This window comes from Tasmannia lanceolata, unplaced genomic scaffold, assembly GCF_043159265.1.
Source record: "Tasmannia lanceolata isolate RefF3 unplaced genomic scaffold, GAP_Taslan_0.1 ptg000023l, whole genome shotgun sequence".
Taxonomy (NCBI): Eukaryota; Viridiplantae; Streptophyta; class Magnoliopsida; order Canellales; family Winteraceae; genus Tasmannia; species Tasmannia lanceolata.
In genome coordinates this window covers 5512118-5536899 of record NW_027518700.1, presented here as the reverse complement: position 1 = coordinate 5536899, position 24782 = coordinate 5512118, and the positions used below count along the sequence as shown (strand labels likewise).

At 36.8% G+C, this 24782-nt stretch overlaps 2 protein-coding genes across 3 annotated transcripts; both read right to left on the bottom strand.

Moving 5' to 3' along the window:
* Window positions 1-1763: 1763 nt before the first annotated feature.
* On the bottom strand, window positions 1764-12124 carry LOC143856821 (ATP-dependent DNA helicase). Of its 2 annotated transcripts, none has more exons than XM_077367107.1 (6): window positions 11604-12124; window positions 8735-9013; window positions 8281-8454; window positions 8087-8193; window positions 3360-3694; window positions 1764-2618 (listed from the first exon to the last, which is right to left on the bottom strand). In XM_077367107.1, exons 1-6 carry the CDS (start codon window positions 11748-11750, stop codon window positions 2023-2025), a joined length of 1638 nt encoding a protein of 545 aa, XP_077223222.1. In that variant the 5' UTR covers window positions 11751-12124; the 3' UTR covers window positions 1764-2022. The 2 variants fall into 2 exon arrangements, with proteins under 2 accessions (XP_077223222.1, XP_077223221.1); XM_077367106.1 differs by having other exon boundaries at window positions 8735-9016; window positions 11604-12123.
* Window positions 12125-13033: 909 nt separating this feature from the next.
* Window positions 13034-23871, bottom strand: LOC143856822 (uncharacterized). The gene is made up of 6 exons (XM_077367108.1): window positions 23708-23871; window positions 19508-19564; window positions 17125-17278; window positions 13847-13944; window positions 13688-13753; window positions 13034-13218 (listed from the first exon to the last, which is right to left on the bottom strand). Exons 1-6 carry the CDS (start codon window positions 23822-23824, stop codon window positions 13180-13182), a joined length of 531 nt encoding a protein of 176 aa, XP_077223223.1. The 5' UTR covers window positions 23825-23871; the 3' UTR covers window positions 13034-13179.
* Window positions 23872-24782: the final 911 nt, after the last annotated feature.

Sequence of the window (24782 nt, the reverse complement as noted above, 5' to 3'; positions counted from 1 at the left end):
TTTCTCAATTTTTCATGAGGAAAGTTATATATTTGCCCCTTTTTCTACTCATTTTACTCTACAATGCGGTGGTCCGGGAAAGAAAAAGAGGCAAAAATATCATTTCTCTTTTCATGTTTCTTAAAATAAGATATTAGAATAATAAACTCACCACTATTTATTTTCTTTAGGTTTTCATGGTGATTTTTGAAGGGCTTCCCACCCATTCAAAAACTCTTTAACCTCTTTAAATGGACGGTTATAGATATGATGATCCATAACATGTCCCACAGATGAATGGTTTGGATCATCAAACTTGTGGGCCCACCTTTAGTTTGGCACGTCAATGTCTCCAAAGGTATATACGAGTACTTTACATAATCTGAGCAGGGTTATATTTGCCTCAAGGGCACCAAGTTTTGGAACCATTTTTTCATTCTGATCTTCCTGTTCATCGTAAATATGCAGAATGCAGAAAACACAGGGAGAATTTGATGCTTCAAGGGATGATAGATGCACCCACATATGATTCTTTATAATTAAATTCTTTACTAAATTATTAGTTGTGGAGTTTTTATATGGTGCCCGACCGTCAAAATCTCAAGAGCTAGGTGGCAAACCACCTGCCGTTGGATTTTGATCCGGTCAAAACACCTTTTTTTAGTGTTTTGACTGGATCAAAATCCAAGGGCCAGATGATTTGCCACCTAGCCCGTCTGATTTTGACGGTCGGGCATCATATAAATTCTCATTAGTTGTGATCATAGTTAGCAAAACACGATTGGGAAAGAGTGGGATGCGAAAAATTCGAGTTTAATATGGTATTGGCTCCAAAAAAACGTAGTAAAAAACAATCAAATACAAGGAAACACGAAAAAATGTATTAATACATTCGAAATTTTGCCATTTACAAAAAATAGCAAGTGTGAAATTGTAACATTGGCCAAAAAATAGCGTTTAACGCATTTTAAACAAAAATAATAATTTTGGGCTATAAAAGTCTTAAATGGCAGGCAAACCTACAAAATGTGAGTCTTTTCAAAAAATTTAAAAAAAAAATATATATATATATATATATATATATATATATATATATATATATATATATATATATATATATATATATATGAGGAAAAGGATTGTACACTCGACCGTACCTAAAGTTAGGTACGGTAGAGTGCCAAATCACATGGGTCCCACATTTTTGGTGAGCATCTAAACTATTCATTTGCAAGGCCCCATCATAGATAGGGTGCATACCAAAAATCAGCTCCATAGGATGATCCTAACCCATCCATTTGTGGAGGCCAAAATGGAAAGACAGTGTTTGTCCACAAATCTGCACATTTTGGCCTCCAGTTTTGGAGGGGTTAGGATGATTCTTTTAGGTACGGTCGAGCGTACAATCCTTTTCCTCATATATATATATATATATATATATATATATATATATATATATATATATATATATATATATAGTAGCTTTGCTAACTACGGCTGTGATATCATATATGAATGTTAAAAGTTAGTCATTCTTTCTGTTCAATGTTTTTCAAGGTGTTGTATGGATCGCAGGAGATTAACTCTGCGGCAGCAATCTGCCTCCGTAGTAGAGGATGAACATATAATTTGTTCCACTTAATGATATATTGCTTGCCATCTGAGCAATGGGCTTTGTGCTTCATTTAATTTCACAGCATGAAGTTCAATTTATAGCTCCATGTTGTCTGATTCTAGAAACTTAAAAAAAAAAAAAAACCCACTTACACGGACCCTCAAAGATGTGAAGAAAATGGCTTCCAAGGTTTCTATTTTACAAGGGCATGCAAACACAAGCTCCATTACAGTAAATTTCCATATACACAATCCTCAATTATCTAGATGAAATTTATCAGGATCCTTCATCAGTAAATTTCTGGAACCTGACACATTCAAACTCCTAAGCAAACATGAAATTGTGCCATTCATGAAGTAGAATAAGAACAGAAAAAACTTTATATACATTTCTTCATAGCCACTCTGACCAAAGAGATTGATGTGTTGTTATCTGGCCTGGTTATCCATATCTTCTGAGATATTGAATAAGAACTGTGGCAACGACGCTATACGAGGAAGATGAAGCAACAAATCCCCAAAGGATTCTTTCCTTGACATGGCCGGAGGCTGCTTTCGCACAGAGAGAGCACTAAATTCTCCCATTCCCTTATCCTTAAATGTCGGTTCAGGCATAAAATTAAGATGATCAATTGCACCATCTTCAAATCCAAGGCCATCATTCTCCTCAGTTTTAATCTGCGAGTTTTTAACTGTGGAAGAATCTTTCTGAAGCAAACAACAGAGAGAGTTGACCCTCGTCATGAGGGATTGTTCATCAGAGGCCGAGGAAAATTGGGAATCGCTAAATAGGTATTGGGTTATCTCATCCAACATGTCTTTGCCTCGCAATCCCTCACCAGAGAAATGTGGATTGTCAGAAGTCATCTGCTCGGAAATACAATTTCCAATGTGGTTCACCAAATCACTCATAGACATGGATGTACGAAGTGCCAGCGGCACTTTGAACTGATCCCAATGATTTGGCTCCTTCAGCTCCCCCATTTTGCTATTTCCATTTTCTTCGATGGCTCGGGAGTCCATTACTGAGACAGGAACTTACATTAGAAACAACATAAACATGGTGGGAGAAGTAATTTAATGTACTGATAGGTGGATTCACCAATACAGAATCATGAATGACGATACAACAAAGTACAAATGTCGTCATTTGAAAATTGTGGAAATATTATGACATTTTTTTGGTAGGTAAGCTGTGATTGAACTACGACCTCAAAGTTGAGAAGGCAAAGCCTCAACCATTGAGCTACAGGCCTCAACCGTTTGAAAAACACAGAAACCCACCGTAACTATGAAGAAACAAACAAATATATTCCAACTTTTATTAACCGTGTTCATTCTGGCAGTACAATGCATGAGATATACGTGTGTCCGAAATGGGGCAACCCTTTAGAAAATGAAGCATTCCTGTTTTATTAGTATTGCTATGTCTCTGTAAATTATATATGAGTTCTTTTGAGATCAGGAATATCAACAACATTTGGTATCCATCTAGAACATAAACCCCACTTCATCAAGATTTTGAAAAAACCTTTTTCCCCTTTTATGTACAAGTAATAACATTCATGATCCTATATTCTCAAATTGATCCATGTTTTTTTATGCAGTTTCCAGTAGAGCAGAAATTACAAAAAAGGAAATGGAGGATTATGCACGCCTTCTTTTTTAACCAGAGCAAGAATAATTGCAAACCTTCTCACAAGTTTCTATGAAGTATTGCACTCTCATGCTTTCTATGGATTGATACATCAAGTTACTGAACATACCTGAACTTGGTGAAGGAGTTCCCCTGGAGATTGCATCTGGTGCTCTACTGACCAGGCCCCGTCTTTCACTCATGGAGGAAGTTGATTGAGCCGCACATGGAGATGCTGCATCCCTGAAAGCTGGGAAGGTGGGTACATAATCGCTCTTCAAATGATCAAAGTCATGGCATTTGGATTCATCTTGGTCCTCAAATACAGAGGCTTTCGATTCGAAATATGGTGAATCTAAGACTACATCTGGTTGTTGGGTAAGCAAGTTCAGACGAGGATCACATTGGATAAGCTTTTCAAAATGCTTGTTTAACAAGCCTTGTGGGCACTGTAGAAAATGTCTCCTACACGCACCAAGTCAAGAATTATATAACTGTTACAAGAAGCAGAAACCAAATAGTTAATACAGCAAACTTGCATATACTAGGAAACTTGGATTTTCTGAACAAAAATTATAGCATAGGCGATGCAAGAAAGGTTGGTTCGCAAGACCGCAAAACGTCCCCTCCTCCATCCTTGAAAACATTCAATCGACCGAATAGAAAGAAGCGACATACAGGGAGGATTTTGTGACATTACCATGTCATCATGCTGCCATTGGCTCGCCGGTGGTCTGTTTGACCTCAAGTTTACGAGGCCTGGCCATTTCATTGTTTACAGATTGTGGTGTTTTTTATGCAGTCAAAATAGGAGTTCCATAGGGGGTAGAGGAATACAATTAGTATTTCACTTTTGGAGGAGTCTTATGTTCTGGTTTAGTTTCAGCACTCAATTCTTGCAGATTAGGAGTATTTTAGGAAAATAATCAGTATTTCACTATTTCGAGGAATCCTATAATATAATTTGGTTTCAGCTATTACTTCATTCAGATAAGGAGTTCGTTTTGTATTAGAATAAGAGTTTAGCTGACTCTGCCTGTCTAGTCTGTGTCCAGAAAGAAAAAGTATAGCAGATAATCACTAATGCCCTGCTCGTTTGGGATTATGACAACCGATTGTCACCCCCCAATCCGATTGTTGGACCCAAAATCAGGGTGACAATCGGTTGCCACAATCTCAAAGGAACAGGTTCTAAGTTCTTTTAAGAGTTTCAGTACTACTTCCTTAATGTTTGAATTTTAGTTATTGTGCCCAAACAGTAAGACCTTGTTTCTTCTCCATTTTCTTTCTTTCTTTCTTTGCATTGTACTTTTGCTATAAAAATTCTTTTTATTCTTTCAGCTGAATCAGCAAGTTACATTCTAGAAGTTAGGAATCAGTGGTTCACATTATTGTAGCCTTCATTGCATTTCATGCGTATTCCTCAGCTAAAAGTTTTTCGAAAGAACAAAGTATAAGCACCCTCAAGTATTCAAGCGCATGTATTTACAAGAAACACAAAAAAGGAAAGACTAGGCCCAAGGACCCAACGTGCATCATTAGATAGCACTTCATTTTCACCTTCAGCTTCTTCTTACTAACCCCCATACACAGTCATCAATCAAGTTTGAATCACAGGCTTAACTAAATGAAGCTAAGATGGAGATACGCAAGGATGTAACTAGTTCCTAAAGAATTTCTAGTATTTATTCATTTTCAACCCAGAAAATGAACTTCTTCCCTCATCCACTTCTTCCCTCATCCATGAAACATTAGCTTCTTTTCTGTATCCATCTTTCTTGTTATGTATTTGTAAACCAAACCCCGCAATGGCACTGGGCCGCCCTTTTTTTATTCTAAAACTGTCTGATGTTGACATATTTCAAGTATACCACACTCGGGCATATCTAAAACTGAACTTAGGCGCCACTGATTTGTCATTGTCATTAGAACTAGGACAAGAAACAAACTCTGTCTCATAGACAAACTATTGCCGTAAGATTCCATACGAAAAAATTACTACTGCTAACAAAAAAGTGAATTCCTATCTTAAGTCACAAAAAAACTACAGTAAAATGCTTCCATAAAATTTCAAGAGTTCTACTATTAAAAAGAAACTCACAATCACTACTTATCAACTTGTTCGAATCAAAGGAGTTTTGATTGACTTGGTTGAGCAAAGCAAAGATTTGGATGAGAACTCAGCCAGGAAAAATTAGAGCGAATTGAGTGCCAAGCCTACAATTGATGCAGGGAGATTTTAATCCAGTTCTAACAAATGAATAAGAGATTTCTGTTCTCTTTTTGAGTGTGAGGCTCAAGAATGCTCTCATTTTACAAGTTATGCACAGTGGATGCTGTATAATTAGATGGTATGATGAGGCTGGTGCAACCAAGCGGGCATTTTCTAGCGTGAATGTGGTGAAGGATTCCCACAAAGCCGAAGTAATGGTTAGTTCTTCATGGAATTTGCTTTTCTGACCGCAGATTGTTAGACCAATTGATTATAGGAGACTCTCTTAATGTGATTAGATGGTTGGATCGTAAATTGGCTGCCCCTAAGAGATTTGCGGACTTGATTGAAGATATCCATGATAGGGTGGAGGGCCACCCGGTTACATTTCAACACGTTAAGAGAACAGCCAATGCTGAGGCTGATTGACCGGCCAAAAACAAGAGTGATTAGGACCAGACTAGAGCTTTTCAATCATCTAACCCCTTGAGCTTCAGTGTTTCTTTGTGTATCTTTTAGCAGGCTTGTTTGTGTGCTCTTCTTGTATCCTACCATCTCGGTCGTGGTGTCTTTCCTCTGTTTCCTCTTTTAATAAAATTTCTTTGCCATTTCAAGACAAAAATAGATGGTGTGATGCCATCCTTTACATTATCTATTTCAATTTATATAATTCGGCTTGTGTGGATGCTCTCTGATTTGTTTCTTTATTGCAAGCCATATTTTCACTGGTATTGGAGATTCTCATTGCAAAAACCCTTTCTGGGACTTGCATCACTTATTTATAGTTCAACTCATAATTGTTCAAAGGGCGGTACCCATAAGTCTGCCAAGCATATGAATCGAGTTCCCTGAGTTTTACTGCCATTTCAGATGTATATGATCATGCATGTTTCCAAAATTGTTTTCCCAAGGTCTGATGGCATCTTTGGAAACATTAGTCAGGATTTTATATCTCACTTCTCAAAGTTATAATTGTTTCTAGCACTGAAAAACAATAGAGATAGTCAAACACAAGGAAAACTTAACCACAAAATGATGTCGAGGCTTGCAGTCAATATAGCTCTCCATATCTAGCAACTACATGCATATATTAGTTCAAACCATAGTAGCTGGAAACTCTCTGGGCAGGTGGGAAACTCTTTTCCCCTCAAAAGTGTTTTGGAAAGGTGGGAAACTCGTTTCCAAAATGCATGAGAAACATATAAGAAACTTAAGTGAAACGCGTGAGAAATGTATGGAAAACCTGTAGAAAACATATGTGAAGCGTGTGGGAAATATGTATGAAACTAGTGAAAATCATTTTTAAAAAACATGAAATTTTTTTTTTTGGAATATATATTAAAAAGGAAAACAACAGCGTATACCGTGAAATAAACTAAGTAAGAAATATCCAAATAGAAATTTGAACTTAACAAAATTTAAATCTAGAAAACCATATATTTCATGTTTTCCTTGTGTTTCACATGCGCTTTCATTAACGTTTCTCTATAATTTCTAAAACATTTCTAATGTGTTTCCTAAGACGTTTTTCATACGATTTTTATTGTTTTCCCGTTTCTCGTTTCCTCTCTTTTTTTCCTTGTGTTTTCTGATTTTGTTTCCCATTTCGCTTCCTCTTCCTAAATCCGTTTCCCACCCTGGCAACTATGGTTCAAACAAGGCACCTCTCAAAACCCTTGGATGGGTTATATGTAGGGGTGTCAACGGATCCACTTCGGATCGGATCCACCTATGTCTTAGTCACGATCCATTCGAATCCCTTATCGGTCAGATTGGATTTGAAGTGTTCTTTGAATCCTACTTCTTGTGTCCCGGTCACGATCCATTTCAAATCGGACCATCCATCGGAGTGTCCTAGTAGTTCCTACTTACAAAACAGCAAAAATTCTCTGCTTACCTCATTTGAAATGAACTCCAAAACTTCCTCAATTCAGAAAAGAATTAGTCACTATATCTAATAACAACCCATAATTTTGATGAAGAATACGATTTTATTGTTGAAAAGAACTCCAATGTTCGAGGGTGCGTGACGATAAAACTTTCTAGTAACCAAAATAATCCTTGTTGAGGGTGAGTGGCAAGTTTACAAGAAGAAAAACCGATTGAGGAAAGGAAGAGAAAAAGATGTCTGGAAAAGGGGGGAAGTGGAAAGTCGTAAGCTAAGCAATATTTAGTTCATTTTTATGAAAATACCCCTCCTTTAAGACTTAATATCAAAAATATTTTGAGGGTATCTTAGTAAAATGACTTCGGATCGTGACTATCCATCTGATTTTTTGCCATGTCTTGATCACGATCCAAAATTTTTCGGATCTTACAAAGAGGATTCAAAATATGTCCATGGATCCTTCTAATGTGCCTAGATCCTGACTATTAAGGTTCGGATTCGGACTATCTATTGGACCGTCTGGGTCCATTGACACCCCTAGTTATATGAACCATCCATGAAGCCCAATCTAATGCAGATATTGTTGCTAACGAGGGTAATAACAAAACATGCTAAAACATGTTCTATAAGAAGTCTGAAAGCATCCCAATAAAGTGACCACCTTTGTAAAAGCCAGAGATTAACCAAACAGGAATGCTCTTTTTGGTGCCTAACCTATAAACGTTGGAGACAACCAGCATGACTAGAACTCAATTACCTGTGTATGCTTGCTTGTCCACCAGTAAAATCTGAAGTTGCCTGCCATAAGGTATGCTTCCTAGGCTGTGGGTTGGTCTCCCTGAAGAAAAGAGGCTGTCTAGCCAACTAAACAGAAATAAGCAAACAACTTTGTCAGAACATCAATAGCAATAAAGCAACTTTATCAAGCGTGGATAAGGTAATTGAACTAACCACTATGTCCAAGGTCCCAACCCCGTCTTCAGGACAAGTTGCCTTCAGTGCCGTGATATCCGACCACTGGATCTCTATCTTGCTCTTTAAACCACCATCAAGAACTTCCCACACAAGTTTATGCTTTGCATAATAGCACTTTGCCACCAAATCACCTTCATACCTTGATATACACTGTTGCCCAAGAAGATAAGTTAATCACACTCTGTATACATCACTAAATGGAGACACTCAACTAAAAGAAGAACATTGCACATAAAAAAGTTACTTATATAATCAATGACCAATGTGAGAAAAATGCAAAATAAAAGGAGAAAAGGGTGGATTATTCAACACAATATATGATGCATATCAGCGTACGTTAAAGGATGGAATTATTGAACACAATATATGATGCATATAAGTGTATAGTTCTTGCAAGAGTCAAACCAGCAATCAAAATCAAATCCCATACCTCCCAAGTCCCTATCCTTAAAAGTGAAACAGGGAAGTTGGAAGCTTTCAGCTTGTCACAAATACCCGAAAGATTGCTGCACCTAAAATCCTTTTTCCCCAGGTCAATATTTTCACCATTTGCAACTCCCATTGTAGGACCATTCCCTTGAGAAAGCCTCATTTGAATTAAATCCAACAGTGATGGGCTCTTCCTCAAACGTAAACCCAGTGGGCTAGGTTCATCAAGTGGATTATAATTTGTGGTCTGCGGTGAAATATTGCTACTCCCTGTGCTCCACTGCTGTTAACAATACAAAGTAATGGAATAAAAAATCAATAACGCAGCAGTTAAGAAAATAAGAGAGAACAGACTATATTCATAACTTCATTCCTTTTTATAGTTTTCATCAAAGAAATACTAGCTTCTAGTACGAATATTTCAACTGCTTTGAATAGAGAACTGGTACATTGTCTGTTTTTTGTGGGGGGATTGAGGTCCGCAATTCCCATTGCTGGCAATGATGAGAACACATCATCTAACAGGAGGCACACATCATTTCATAGGTTCCCATTAATTCCACCAATGGGAGCAGGCGGGCTTAACCCACACAAAACCTACGTTCTTTCGTTCTAAAATGAGCTCAATTTCTAACCGTGCACGTCTATTTAATCAATTAATTAATTTCATCAGGAAATTCTATAATATAATATCTCTAGTATATAAGAAAAAACCAGTCCATGGATAAACGGTATAGGGGAATGAGAAACGGGACTTCTGGAACAATATAAATAGAAAAAAAAGGGGCCATTTGGATATCAACATTTTAAAATCTTGGATCCAAAAAAGGCGGTTCATTAAATTCTTGATTGTAAAATTTGTTGTTTGGAACCATTCAAAAAAAAAAAAAAATTTGTTGTTTGGATAGCATCATGTAATTTCCAAGAATTGGAAAACGATAAAAAAATGGTATGTCTTTTTGTGTTTAGTTTCCTTAACATCATCAGTTACTAAAAAGATTTACAAAATGCTACCTTGCTAGCCAAATTTTCAAGAAGTTTAATCTTTTTTTCCATCAACAACCCTTTTGACCTTGCGATTCCTTTGGAAAAAAAATATCTAAACGAGAAATGCAAGCAGGAGGTACTTTTTTTAAGAGAAAATGTGATTTGATTTATGTTTAATAAAAACATTTTCCATCAAGAAATCTAATCTCCACCATCCCTCCAACATGTGAGCATGAACACACTCCGTCAGATTATGTACAGGCTCCCCCCGCCTTCTCCTCCAAAACCCTAACACTAACCTTAACCCTAGCTTCAAATAGGGCAGAGATTAATAAAAGATTCCTTGATTAAAGATTAATAAGAGAGAAGAAGGTGACTTATGCTCTTACTCTTACTGCACCGAAACCAGCTTCAAAAAGGGCAAGAAACCAGCTTCAAATAGTGCAAGAATCCATTCCAAACAGCTAATCCCTTGATCTGTCCAAGATCCCAAGCTCCTTCGCCTTCAAACCTTTGATCCAAAAGCTCCAAAACTATAGAGATGCAACCCCCTCAAAATCTCGCAGATCATCTATTTGAGAGAGAGACAGAGAGAGTTTCCAAGGCGACCAGTTGAGTTTGGTGGCTAGAATGGGAGACCGGGAGAAGAAGGAGATTGCACCGTTCTCGTTTTCTGTTTCTTCGGTCCTCTTTGAAGAGAGAGAGAGAGAGAGAGAGAGAGAGAGAGAGAGAGAGAGAGAGAGAGAGAGAGCTCCTCCCGTGAATTTTTTAAAATCCAGTTTTAGAAATCTCAGGATCGGAGAGATTTCTAAAACCTGGATTTGCTATTTAAAATCCAAGATAGTGGATTATAAAATCCAGGATTTTAGCTATCCAAACACTACTTTCAAGCTAAATCCTGAATTTTATAATCCTGGATTGTAAAATCGACATATCTAAACAGCCCCTAAATGTAAGGAGGCTCAAATTTCCAATTCACTCCTACAAGCAAATATTCCCCGCAAACAATAAATGCCATCTAGAGAAGCATAACTAAGTAAGCCGTGTGCAAAAATTATACATCTCAAAGTACTTGTACCATTGCCAACAATTAATAGATTAAAACACTTACGGAAGATCATATCATACACCTGATAAGTGTTATGACAAGTTTGGAAAGCAAGATTAGGGGAATCATGTCTCCTATGTAGTTGACGGGGACGATGCTTCTCAGCATACTCCCACTGCTTCCACTGGTCATTTGGTTGTTATCTCATGAGAGGAAGATGAAGAGTTCATGAAGTGAGAATAGGGGAGATGGGTATTTACATAACTATTGGAACTCTCCTTTAATGAGAGTTTGACACATGACACTCTTACCATATTACTACACATAATTACAAGGTTACATGGTTTTGTAGACATAATAAAATTAAAATACACAAGCTAAAACAAAACAAAAAGATTTACACACTACACATATACAAGACAGTTTTCAGTGTACTCACGATAACGCTGAAACACGACTGAAGCCCTAGAAAAACAGATACAAACAAATACACGGAAAGCTCCGAAGATTGAAAATCCCCAAACCCCTCCCCCTCCCCCTCCCCAAAACCCTAAGTGTCTGTTTGGATTCATTAATTTTATAATCCAGAATTGTAAAATCATGGATTTTACAGGCTAAAACCTAGATTTTATAACCCAAAACCTGGATTTTATAATCTAGGATTGTAAAATAAAGGATAAATCATATAAAATCCAAGTTTTAGCTCATGGATTAGAAAATTTATGTATCCAAACGGCCATTAAAGATACGAAATGAAAAAATGACTTTTCCAAACCCTAACAAATCCAGTAACAATTCAAAATAAAAACACTGAAATAAAAAACAGAAAGATCACCTTTTGGAAAGGTGCGAGGAACTTGGATTTCTTGTTAAGAGGCCCATGTTCTTCATCCAGAGGATCCTCGATCTCCAATTTCACCGGAAACTTGATCGGAGATACGGAATCCGGCCTCAGATTGCCGGAATTTACGAGCTGAACCATCAGAATTTCGAGCACTGGAGAAACGGAAAATCGACTGAAAGAAAAAGATCGTCTGAAAACCCTAAAAATCGAATGGTGAAAGAGAGGAGAAGAAACCCTAACCCTAATAAGGAAATTCTGAAGAAAAGAAACCCTAGTTTTGTTTTCAGCTGAAAAGAGTAGGACGGTAATGGATATAGTCGCTTTATTATAAGGAAGATGGAGAACTTTTGACCAAACGCACGTGCGAGTACATGTGGCGGGAGCTGGTTGGCACGAGGGGCGGAATTCACTAGAATATCCATATGGTCAGTGATAAATCGACTCCCCAAATGGATAAATCGACTCCCATGTGACAGACAGACACATGTGTTCTATTTCGATGCTGGTAGATGTTGGGGGGATTTAGAGAAGAAGAAGTCAGGTAAATCAAAAAAAATCACTCAGCCGGGAGATTATGAGCAAATCTCCCCGATGCTGTTTGGTTGGGGGTAGGATAGAGCACGAACTTGAGAAGAGGCAGGCCTATCTCAAAGTCATGCTAATGTCAGAGAGGCTCAATGCTAAGGGAGACCCTCTTGTATGCCCTTGGCCTTGAGCTTATCTGACATTAACACTATTTTGAGATGGGCCCACCTCTCTTCGAATTTGTGCTCTATGATATGGACTGCATCCTGCTCCATAGGTTGAGAAAATATGTATGTCCTCGGATTTGAATCATTTAAAGAGCACACGTTCCGAAATAATATGTTCTCGTCTCCATCATTCTTCCTTCGACAAGCTTGAAGCCTTGAGTAGTCATTGTAGGCTTTTACATAATCCTCACTTGCTCTGTGAATTGTGAGTTCCTCCGCAGTGCTACGATCTCTCCCTGGGATTCTCACTCCCAGCATCACCTAACTACTAATAGGGCCATCTACACCTCGTTCTTGGTGACATCCATGAGAGTCTAGATTGTAGAACTCGAGCTTTAATACCACATGATGTAGCCTGGACCTACTCGTGCGCCCTTGACGATGTGCCCCTCTGACATTCGCATGACTTTGAGATGGGGCCCACTGTACTTTTTACAGCTTTTACCAATAAATTAATGAATGGTTTAGATCATCCAAACTGATGGGCCCCACGGTACTTTTTGCATTGCCCCACCGTTTTGTACTGCATGGGCCACCACCGTTTTCATATTTTCCCAATTAAATGCGTCAATGTCTCATGCATGTAAGGGGAAAACACATGCATTTTTTCCAAAATTTTCCCAAACTCACATTTACTAATAAAAATAAGGTGGTGAAAAATTCTGGAGGTTAAAAATTCAAAGGCAACTTTTGTAAATAACAACCTCATGAAAATTCACTACAAAATATGAAGTAAAATTATGTTGGTGTAAGGATTTGCAAGAGTCACTGTTCAAATAATGAAAATGAACACCGGTCCCAGCTTGGAGTGAGCATCAATGGAGTGGAAAACCCCCACCAGAATATTCAACCTCCTACAAAACAGAAAATATATTGATGAATGCACAGCTAGCAATGCTGAGACACATAATCTTTGCCTGAAAATAACATATATCAATGCGATTTTTTCTAACAAAACTATGTCAGAAGGATTTTGGAAAATGCTTCAATGGGAAACTCGTGGCATTAGCCCAAGCTCCTGTGGAAGAAATTTTATAAAGCGGATGTGTTCGAACTTTGTTTATAATTAAAGATAACTGATTTTTCTATAAAAATATATTCTACAAATGAAGGGCGACAATGGGTTCCTAATCTCGGTAATGTAGTCATTCTCCTGCAACGTAAAATGAAGGGATTTGGTTTCTAATTAGTAGTAGATATGTAGAATGGCAGGGTAGTGGCGAAAGAAACGGAACACTGGTTTTCCATAAATGTGATTCATGTTTTGAAAACCTTCTTTGAGATGCATGTGGATATTTATGCTATGAGAATGAAATCATATACCTGAGCAGGGGGTAGGGATGAAACCCAGTCTGATGCATGTGTTGGAAGGAGGCCCAATGTGTTCAGCTGTCATGAGCAAACAATGTGAGATGAAGAAAAAGGGAACATGGATTATTTGTGTGTAAAGCTGAGGAAATATATATTTTTACTGTATCTAACCTTCCAGACGCCCAGTGCTAGCCCCGCCAAATTTAGGGCAATGAAGAGTAACTTGGGGGCGAGAATATCTACTCTTGAATCTTTGTAAGGCTCAAAAACTGCAAGTTAAATGGCCAGTTGACAATGTTATGAGTCGGAAAAATAAGATATTATTAAAAAGTTAAAAACAAGTCAGAAAATTAGATATTATTGCGAGGCTAAAAAAAATGCTAATGTTACAAAGGCAGGACATCTAAAAGAGTGACCCCCAACATCAGGTGCATCATTATAACAAAACCTTCAAAGAAACTCTTGTATCCCTGTATAGATTTCATGAGAATTTTGTCGAGGTTTTGTATCCCTGTAGAGTTCTTCCTAGTCACACAATGGAGATGCTTGATACTTCGGTCTTCGCTCCTTGGCATTCCAGAGGCAAGAGTGTTGAGGAAACTTTTACTTGTAGTTGCACTATAGATAAATTGGAAGGAAAGGAACAGGAGAATCTTTAAAGGGATATCGAGAAGTGTTTGGAGTATCCAAAGGCAGATCTTTTCTGTGGTTATGCAGCGGGCAACTAATCTCCCTAAGTTTAGGATAACTTCGAGTGATTGGAGTATCCAAAGGCAAATCTTCTCTGTTTGGCACTTCTCTTGTCATTGATAACGTGTGCAGAAGTTTAAGTTGTATGACTTGGAGACTCCATATATCGGGATCTTGAAAGGCATAGAATCTGTTGGTACCAAAATTCCGGCCAAATTCTGTTGAGGACACCTTGATCGGATGATCCTAGGCACTTGATCCATCAAGCCTCTTTTAGGGTTCGACCAACTAAAGCTGAACGGTTGATTTTCATAGTTCTTTATCTTACGCAGATGTATGTTCGGCATGAGACCAAGACCACGCGGTTTGCCTCATGATACTCTACAAGATCAGTGGGCTTGATTGCACAAAGATGTCCCCTTGTGGGACACCAAAATTGATTGTTACCATCGATCCCAACAATACTGAACGGTTGATTTTCATAGTTCTTTATCTTACGCAGGGGGTGTTTGTTCGGCATGGGACCAAGACCACGCTGTTTGCCTCATGATACTCTACAAGATCAATGGGCTTGATTGCACAAAGATGTCCCCTTGTGGGACACCAAAATTAATTGTTACCATCGATCCCAACGATACTGAACAGTTGATTTTCATAGTTCTTTATCTTACGCAGGGGATGTTTGTTCGGCATGGGACCAAGACCACGCTGTTTGCCTCATGATACTATACAAGATCAATGGGCTTGATTGCACAAAGATGTCCCCTTGTGGGACACCAAAATTAATTGTTACCATTGATCCCAACGATACTGTCCGCCTAGTCGTTCTCAGTTTTGAAACATATGTGAGGCTTAAGCCTCTTCAAAGAGGCCAGCCTCGAGCAGAAGCACATGATTCAAATAACCGAGGCTTAAGCCGTAAGTACTATAAGCCTATTAACCACCTCAAGGAATTTTGACCCACATCCTCATTTTAAAACAAGGCCTCATAGTGTATTGATTATGATCCATAGGCATGAATCTTCCTGTTATAATCCGTTATTTTGTTAAGGCATTCGATCATAGGATTTGATACCAATTTTGATGCAAATCAAGGTTTGCATATTACTTCTCTGGGAACTGGGGTGGCATATTGGGCTTCGTGCATTGATCATCCAGCTGCAAGTGGTGTCCGAGAGAGAATAAAGAGACAGATTGAGTGGAGGGATGGACTTATATCAGCCAAATAAGAGAAAGAAGGAGAGTAAAAAGAAATAAAGAGAACAAGGAGAGAGGGTTGATGCTCCCTTAAATAGGGGAGACAATCAAGAGAGCAATGGTTGGCAACTAAGCTTGGGAGTATCATCCCAATTTTATTCAATCATATCATGGTAGCTAAGACCATAGGCCTTTACAATTTATGGATACTTAAAACCCCACAAAATTCATGTTTAAGCAAGGATTAGGACTCTTAAACCCCACCCCAAATCAAGTTGTAAACCCCAATTCCTATCCCTACTATGACACTTATCAACTTACGACTATTTTCATGGATTTTCCTTCATAAAATAAAATTCATAACACTCCACGGACTCATATTTTTTACCAATAGTAACAAGACAAGTGTCAAATGACTTAATCTTCTAATGGCTTAAGGACTCCCAGCACATGGACTATTTAATCCTACAACAAATAAATTAGGACTCTTCAAACTGATCATGGAAACAAACTCACTTCAAGTCTCACAAATGCAAGGACTTCCTTGTGTTGATATCTATGATTTGTGGACACGGACACGAGCGTCGCGTGTCGACACTGACACGGAGTGTCGGACACGGCAAACCCCAAAAATTTAGAAACGAGGACACGTCAAATAGAAAGTATATATAATCATAATTTGTCGATATGAATTTGTGTGTCGAGTTTCGACATGGATATGAGTTGTCTCACATGGCAACATCTAAAAATCTAGAAATGGTGATACATGCATACACATAAAATGATTGATTTTACACATATACGTGTCCACACATCCAAAGGAGTGTCGACACGTGTTTGTTTACATGTATGTCGTGTCGGACACGGGAGGACACATGTGACGTGTGTCAGCAATAAATTCAAAGTGTCAGCTAAATCATAGGTTGCTATGTAGCCTCTTGTGAATTGTGATTACTAAACAACTTATAATTAATTACAAATGACTTAAATGCCCCTATTACTTAAAAATTTTCATAATAAATAGGCCACACTTGCCATTCAAAAAATATATAAATAAATAAATAGGCCACATTTTAAACGCCCATAACTTAAAGAAACCAAGTCATATTAGTGGGAAAAGATTATGGTACCTCCCATATAACATAAGGGGCTTAAAAGCAACTTAAATGACATTTAAAAAATAGAATATGGGCCCTAGGATGGTCCCATCAAAATAGAGACAAGCAAGTATAAAAGCACCCCATTTGATGATATTTGGTAGGATATTTGCAAAGGAATAAATATATTGATAACCACAGATCTAGCAGTAAGAAAAATTCTGGACTGGACGCAAAATTTGTACGCTTCCTATTTGTGATTTTCTGAAATTTGGAATTACCAATGTTTACATAAAAATATGGCTTTATATCATTTAAGATATGCAAAACGATCCACACAAGAAACATAATGCGATACTTCTTGCTATATTAAGGCTATAAAGTACTCATATAGGCAACCATTCCAAAAAAAAAGTACTCATAAAGGCAAGAACAACCTTTAAAACAAAACCAATGGAATCATACCCTTTCCAACACCCTGAAGAGCACTTATGGGCTGCCAAAGAGCTGAGAACGTGATGCCAATGCTAAACAAATGGACTGTACTTCCAGCCATCCACATCATGAAGCCCATCATCATCAAATTCTTGAAAGGGGCTTGAGCCACTTCCCAAGCTTTCTTCTCATACAAAATGACTAACTGAAATTAGCAACTTGTACTCTTGATTTGTAAGAAATTTTAAAAATTCAGCAAAAAGAGAGTTAGAGATGCAAATAACCTAGTTGCAAAGCTAAACTATACAACATATGGAAGTAATCAACATGTCACATCATAAATATAAAAAACTGTAAAAGAAGTCCATAAATAATACAAGTAGAGTAGACACAAACATATTCATTTTCCCTTTGAAAGTAAAGGAACACTTCTCCAAGGGTAAAACCTGCTATGAAAAACAAAGTAGACCTTGCTCTGAATGTAAGGCAAATAGGCAATTTTAGAAGAGGCACTTCCTAGACTCAGGTGAGTGACAGACAGTTAGAAAAGATGAAATATTTGATGAGTCCACAAAACACAATCAATCCGGTCCTGGAATAAACCAGCAATTAATGACCAAACATCTTTAAAGTCAAGATCAGACATTTTCCTCAAATGTTATCTCCATGAACCTATGATTTGTGGATACGGACACGAGTGTCGTGTGTCGACACGAACACAGAGTGTCGGACACGGAAAACTCTAAAAAGTTAGAAACAAGGACACGGCTAAAACAGAAAGTACATATAAGCATGATTTGTGGACATGGATTTGTGTGCCGAGTTTCGACACGGATAGGAGGTATCTGAGGTGGCAACCCCTAAAAATCTAGAAATAGTGTCACACTCATACACATACATATAGAGTTACTGACACTTCTAGCGGTACATTTAAAAGTGTCTAAAGGAGTGTCGACACGTGTGGACACGAGTGTCGTGTCGGACATGACACGACAAGTGTGTCGGCAATAAATTCAAAGTGTCGGACAAATCATAGCCATGAACAAAACAACAATAACTTTAGAACAGTACCAAAACCGATAGATTTCTTGTAGAAGGTGTTGGGGAGTGGATGGGTGAAATCTTTTAACCCAAGCTGATGGTTGCTGGGAAGTGGGACCCAGTTGCTTTGACTTGTTAGCAGATGGCTGGATTAAGAGGGTTCAACTTCTTATCAGAGCTTGATCACTGAAAGTGTTTCACACTGGTTGCCAGTAATAGAAAAAGCCTTTAAAGTCTCGCTAAAACATCAGATAATAATTTTGCGAATTTCTTCATAAACCTATTTTAATTCCTAGGTTTTTAGGCTCTGGAAATTTATTTTTATTTCTTTTGAAAGGGTAACGATTTATTAATAAAACCAGAAGGAAGGGATGAGGCGTCCCAGGTACAGAAAGAAATCCGCCAACCGGGGTCAAAAAGAAAATACATCTAAGAATCCCTACTTTCGGCTACATTTATAATGGTAACCTCCCTAGGCTCTGGAAATTATTCTGGATTCCAACGTTCACCGTATGAGGAACAAAAATGATACATAAAATGCCTAATCCATTACAAGACTAATATCCCAATGCATACAAAAGCAAAAGCAAACAAATATACACGTAAAGATACAAAACTGTCACAAGCTTCAAACTGTTATGTAACTAGGATGGGATAAGTTAGTTGCTTGTTATTTGATAGGATCTTATCATTAAGGTATGACAAAAGTTTTTTTCGAATTACCAAGACTCTTTGGATAATGGTGAGTGGAGTTTTAAGTCTTAGTTGGTCCTGCCTTTAGGGATTTTATAAGATTAGGTCCCTTGGTTGTTAAGTGGTTTTATTTGATATAAATAACTTGCAATCTGCCATTTTTCAAATCAAGGAAGAAATTTATCCACAAATTGTGTCTTCGAGCAAAAAGGAGGACTAAACCATCCCTTGAAGTGGGTCAAAAGGCTGATCTTCCCCTCTAAGAAGATCAATCACGTTTATAACTGATTTGGGTTCGTAACACAAACATAGTTTAAAATTTCGGCCGAAATGTGTCAGTTTCAGTTGAAGCCGAAACGAAATTCACATTGAATCGAAAATTTAAAAGATTTCGTCGAACTGAAATTTCATTTTCACGAGGGGTACAACCTATTTACAAGATATCCATCAAAATTTACAAGATTTCCACCAAAATTTAAGAGCAACCAAATTTTTTCCACTGATTTTTTTGAAATTTAGGTAGAAATTGAAATTTCTACCGAAACTGAAATAATTCGATTTCCATGAAGTCTGAAACCGAAATTTAAAACCTTGGCACAACACAGACTAATTTATATACAGCCATCAGAATAGAGATCTTCAAATGAACGAAGACGAAACGAATCTGAAACCAATGTACCTGAGATTTCCAAACAGCCTCGGTCTCCTTCTTTTGACGACTAACAGTCGAATCATCCTACAAGCAGAATAGATTAAAAGAAATATAACAGGATATCAGAATCATCCAACAAGAATAATAGATTAAAAGAAATCCAACACGATGTAGAAACCCTAAAAAGCTATTAGGGTTCTAATTTCCTGAGAATTCGAACGGAAAAAAAAAAGCAGAATAGATTAAAAGAAATCCAACACGATATCAGAATCATCCTACAAGAATAATAGATGAAAAGTAATCCAACACGATGTAGAAACCCTAAAAAGCTATTAGGGTTCTAATTTCCTGAGAATTCGAACGGAAAAAAAAAAAGCAAAATAGATTAAAAGAAATCCAACACGATATCAGAATCATCCTACAAGAATAATAGATGAAAAGAAATCCAACACAATGTAGAAACCCTAGAAAGCTATTAGGGTTCCAATTTCCTGAGAATTCGAATGGGAAAAAAAAAAGCAGAATAGATTAAAAGAAATCTAACACGATATCAGAATCATCCTACAAGAATAATAGAGTAAAAGAAATCTAACACGATGTAGAAACCCTAGAAAGCTATTAGGGTTCCAATTTCCTGAGAATTCGAATGGGAAAAAAAAAAAGCAGAATAGATTAAAAGAAATCTAACAAAATATCAGAATCATCCTACAAGAATAATAGAGTAAAAGAAATCTAACACGATGTGGAAACCCTAGAAAGCTATTAGGGTTCCAATTTCCTGAGAATTCGAATGGGAAAAAAACAGCAGAATAGATTAAAAGAAATCTAACACGATATCAGAATCATCCTACAAGAATAATAGATGAAAAGAAATCCAACACGATGTAGAAACCCTAGAAAGCTATTAGGGTTCCAATTTCCTGAGAATTCGAACGGAAAAAAAAAAAGCAGAATAGATTAAAAGAAATCTAACACGATATCAGAATCATCCTACAAGAATAATAGAGTAAAAGAAATCTAACACGATGTAGAAACCCTAGAAAGCTCTTAGGGTTCCAATTTCCTGAGAATTCGAATGGGAAAAAAAAAGCAGAATAGATTAAAAGAAATCTAACAGGATATCAGAATCATCCTACAAGAATAATAGATGAAAAGAAATCCAACACGATGTAGAAACCCTAGAAAGCTATTAGGGTTCCAATTTCCTGAGAATTCGAACGGAAAAAAAAAAAGCAGAATAGATTAAAAGAAATCCAACACGATATCAGAATCATCCTACAAGAATAATAGAGTAAGAGAAATCTAACACGATGTAGAAACCCTAGAAAGCTATTAGGGTTCCAATTTCCTGAGAATTCGAATGGGAAAAAAAAAAGCAGAATAGATTAAAAGAAATCTAACATGATATCAGAATCATCCTACAAGAATAATAGAGTAAAAGAAATCTAATACGATGTAGAAACCCTAGAAAGCTATTAGGGTTCCAATTTCCTGAGAATTCGAACGGAAAAAAAAAAAGCAGAATAGATTAAAAGAAATCCAACACAATATCATAATCATCCTACAAGAATGATAGAGTAAAAGAAATCTAACACGATGTAGAAACCCTAGAAAGCTATTAGGGTTCCAATTTCCTGAGAATTCGAATGGGAAAAAAAAAGCAGAATAGATTAAAAGAAATCTAACATGATATCAGAATCATCCTACAAGAATAATAGAGTAAAAGAAATCTAACACGATGTAGAAACCCTAGAAAGCTATTAGGGTTCCAATTTCCTGAGAATTCGAATGGGAAAAAAAAAACAGAATAGATTAAAAGAAATCTAACACGATATCAGAATCATCCTACAAGAATAATAGATGAAAAGAAATCCAACACGATGTAGAAACTCTAGAAAGCTATTAGGGTTCCAATTTCCTGAGAATTCGGTTCCAATGTGTCCATGAAAGTCTAGGAGGAGGAAACCATGTCTCGAATTTAGGGTCACAAATTCTTTAGATCATAGAGAGATTCCCATTCGTTTTTGTTAGAAAAATGTCATTGGCATAACTGGAAAAATTCATATTTTGATTGTGTTTTCTTCCAACACTTAGCTGTTTAGAACTTTTGGAAATTGCTAACCCATTTTTAGCAGCCATTTAAAGACAAAGTGGCTGGCTGGAATAATATATAATATGATATGGTTGTGTTTCATTTCTAAAAGGATTTATCCTTATGATTGTATAATAGTGGTTATTGTTTTATTGTACATAAGGGAATTTGTTTCCTTTGGTTTAGCTTCTTGATTTTAAAAGACATGATTATTATTTAAGGCAAATTCTTTTAGATAGTAAGCTGGATTGGAGTTGTTTAAGAGAATAAAAATTGTACCTTGTTTCTGAAGACAATGCCAATTATTTACTGTCAGCCTTTTCATTTGCATAGCAGCCTTACGCTAATTGTTGTGTCATAGAAGTGCCCATAACCAGTGCACATAACCGGTGCCCATGCCTAACTAGTCCAGTGCATAACCAGTGCCTAACTAGTCCAGTGCTCATAACCAGTGCTCATAACCAGTGCCCCTAACCAGTGCCTAACTACTCCAGTGCATAACCAGTGCCTAACTAGTGCATAACCAGTGCCTATCCAGCCCATGTACCCTCATGCATTTTATAGCAGCCCCTCCCCTGTCGATTCAGATATGGTGATATCCGTGACACCCTATCCATTTATTGTTGATAAAAGTGCTATTATTCTTTGAAATGATATGAAAGTAGCTTGTTTAGATGAATGTCATGGGATTCTGGGTGTATGAGCTGAGAACATTTCTATTCTTTTGAGGAATTTGTCCTTAAAAATGGTAAGTCATTCATAACCCTTAGAAAGATTTTTAATGGCAGAATAGCTTTTGGCTTATTGCATTCTTTGAACTGAACGTATAAGGTTTAATTTTCTGGAGTTTGTGAGTTTGTTACCAAGAAAAGGGTATAGTTATTTTATTGCTTTTTCAATGAAATGATTAGTTCTGTTCATTTTGTAGTGATTCTTTATATGGAAAATGTAGCAGGTTTAGGTACATTGTTTGGTATGATTTTTAATTATGTTTATAAGGATAATTGGCTTATTTATTTGTGCTGAAATTTTAACTTTAACACATGCTCAGTGTAAATATGAACAAATATGTATGAAGGTTTTGGTGATGAATATTTTTATCTGTGATGAGTGGAAGTGAATGAGGTGATCTTTGTTTCTTCATTTACCTATTTTGACAAATAAGTTGGAAAAGATATTTCTTGAGTTGCTTTGATAGTTTTTTTTTAGTGTACAACATAATGCATTAAGTGCTTTAACACATCTGTGTGATCAGGTTTTACTAACCTTTATATTTTTATTTCATTCATAAGTGCTTCTTGTCAAGCCTCATTTTGGTCATGTAGTATAGTTATTTGTTTTTGTCAGATAATAAGAGTAAAAAGGTAAAACGAGACCTTGACAAAGTCTGTGGGATCATTTCACTGTGGTAAAAGCACACACTTTCTTTGTGATAATTATAAGATATTTTTGCAATTCATTATTAGGTCATGTATATTCCAGTTTTATTCGAATTGTGTAGTTCAGCCTCATATATAGTCAAATAACCTTCAGTTTTAGCATATAGAGTATTTGTGTATCTTGCATCCTTATAGTTTAATTCACTTGATTTGTTTAGATGATTGAAAGATCCTTTTCTCCATAGTATGTGTGAGCCCAAAGTAGTTGTAGTGTTATAAAAATTAACCTTCTAATAGTAGTACAGTACACCAAGTTTTAATATATATATATCATGCTAGTTCTTTACTAAAATACATGTCGCATAACATATTATCACTTTCAGTTTCTTTTGATTTGTTAATTAGATGGGGAAATTTATAATGATCATTTATTCCATTTTTAATGGCTGATGTTCTATTATCACTATGTGAATCCTATTCATTGTTTGCTGTCATGACTGACATTGAATATAAAAGAAATCCAACACGATGTAGAAACCCTAGAAAGCTATTAGGGTTCCAATTTCCTGAGAATTCGAACGGAAAAAAAAAAAAAAGCAGAATAGATTAAAAGAAAATCCAACAAGATATCAGAATCATCCTACAAGAATAATAGATGAAAAGAAATCCAACACGATGTAGAAACCCTAGAAAGCTATTAGGGTTCTAATTTCCTGAGAATTCGAATGGAAAAAAAAAAGGGGGGGAAAGAAATACCTGATCTTGAGAAGATCGATCGAAGCCAAGGGGATCTGGAAATTGCCGAGAGGAAAGTGTGGGATTTTCCGTTAAATCGATCGCCCATTTTCGCCCCAAACCCTTCCCCTTCTCCATGTGTTCTTAAAAACAAACAAAAAGGTTTTGTTTCTACTGAGGAATGTGGGTGGGGTTTTAGAGGATATATTCTGCCTACAGATGGGCCCCAGCATATATAGTTGGGTCTAATTGAACCAATTAGTGAGATCTTAGCTGTCTAATCAATGATTAACAACTGTCAGCCATGATTGGACCATCCTGGAATGATGACTAACCTAGTAGATTAATTACTTAATTAGTGGTATAATTAGTCAATAGGGAGGAGGCAATCATTTGATTTACCTAGGATTTACGCTGTAGAATAGTGATAAGTGGTGTCTGGCGAGGTTTTAAATTTGGACCGAAATCCGAGATTTCCCGGAAACCAAAATTGGGTAAACTCGAAACATTACAAAATTTCGGCTGAAATTTCAAATTTTCGTTTTTCCAAATTTCAAGAAAATCTCCAAAAAATCTGGATTCTATTCTTTATTTAATATTTTCCAGAAATTTTTGTAAGAGATAAAATATTATTTTATTTGATTTCGTTAGTTGGGGGGTTTCGGTGAAGAACGAAACGCATTCCGAAACAGAAATTTGAAACCTTTTTGTTTGGTTGCCAATCCAATAGAGTAGTGGGAGGTGTCATTACCAATATAGAAAGAGAAGAGAGACAGAGGAAAAACAGATAAATAGAAGAGAAGAAAAATCATCATTCTCCAAGCCAAATTCCACCATTTTGAGAAATTTGTCTCTGAATGTATAACATGGGGATATGGTCATGAGACATGCAATGGGGCCCACTGTAAGATTATCAAAACCACTTATTTGTGGAAGTGATATATTCGCCCCCTTTTTCTTCCCTGGACCACCCCCATTTATCGTATTTATGACTGACTACACACTCCCCTTACACCGTAAGATTATCCAAACCATATATTTGTAAGCCATGACATGTCTAATCAACACATCCCGTTTTTACTTTCACAAAACGGGA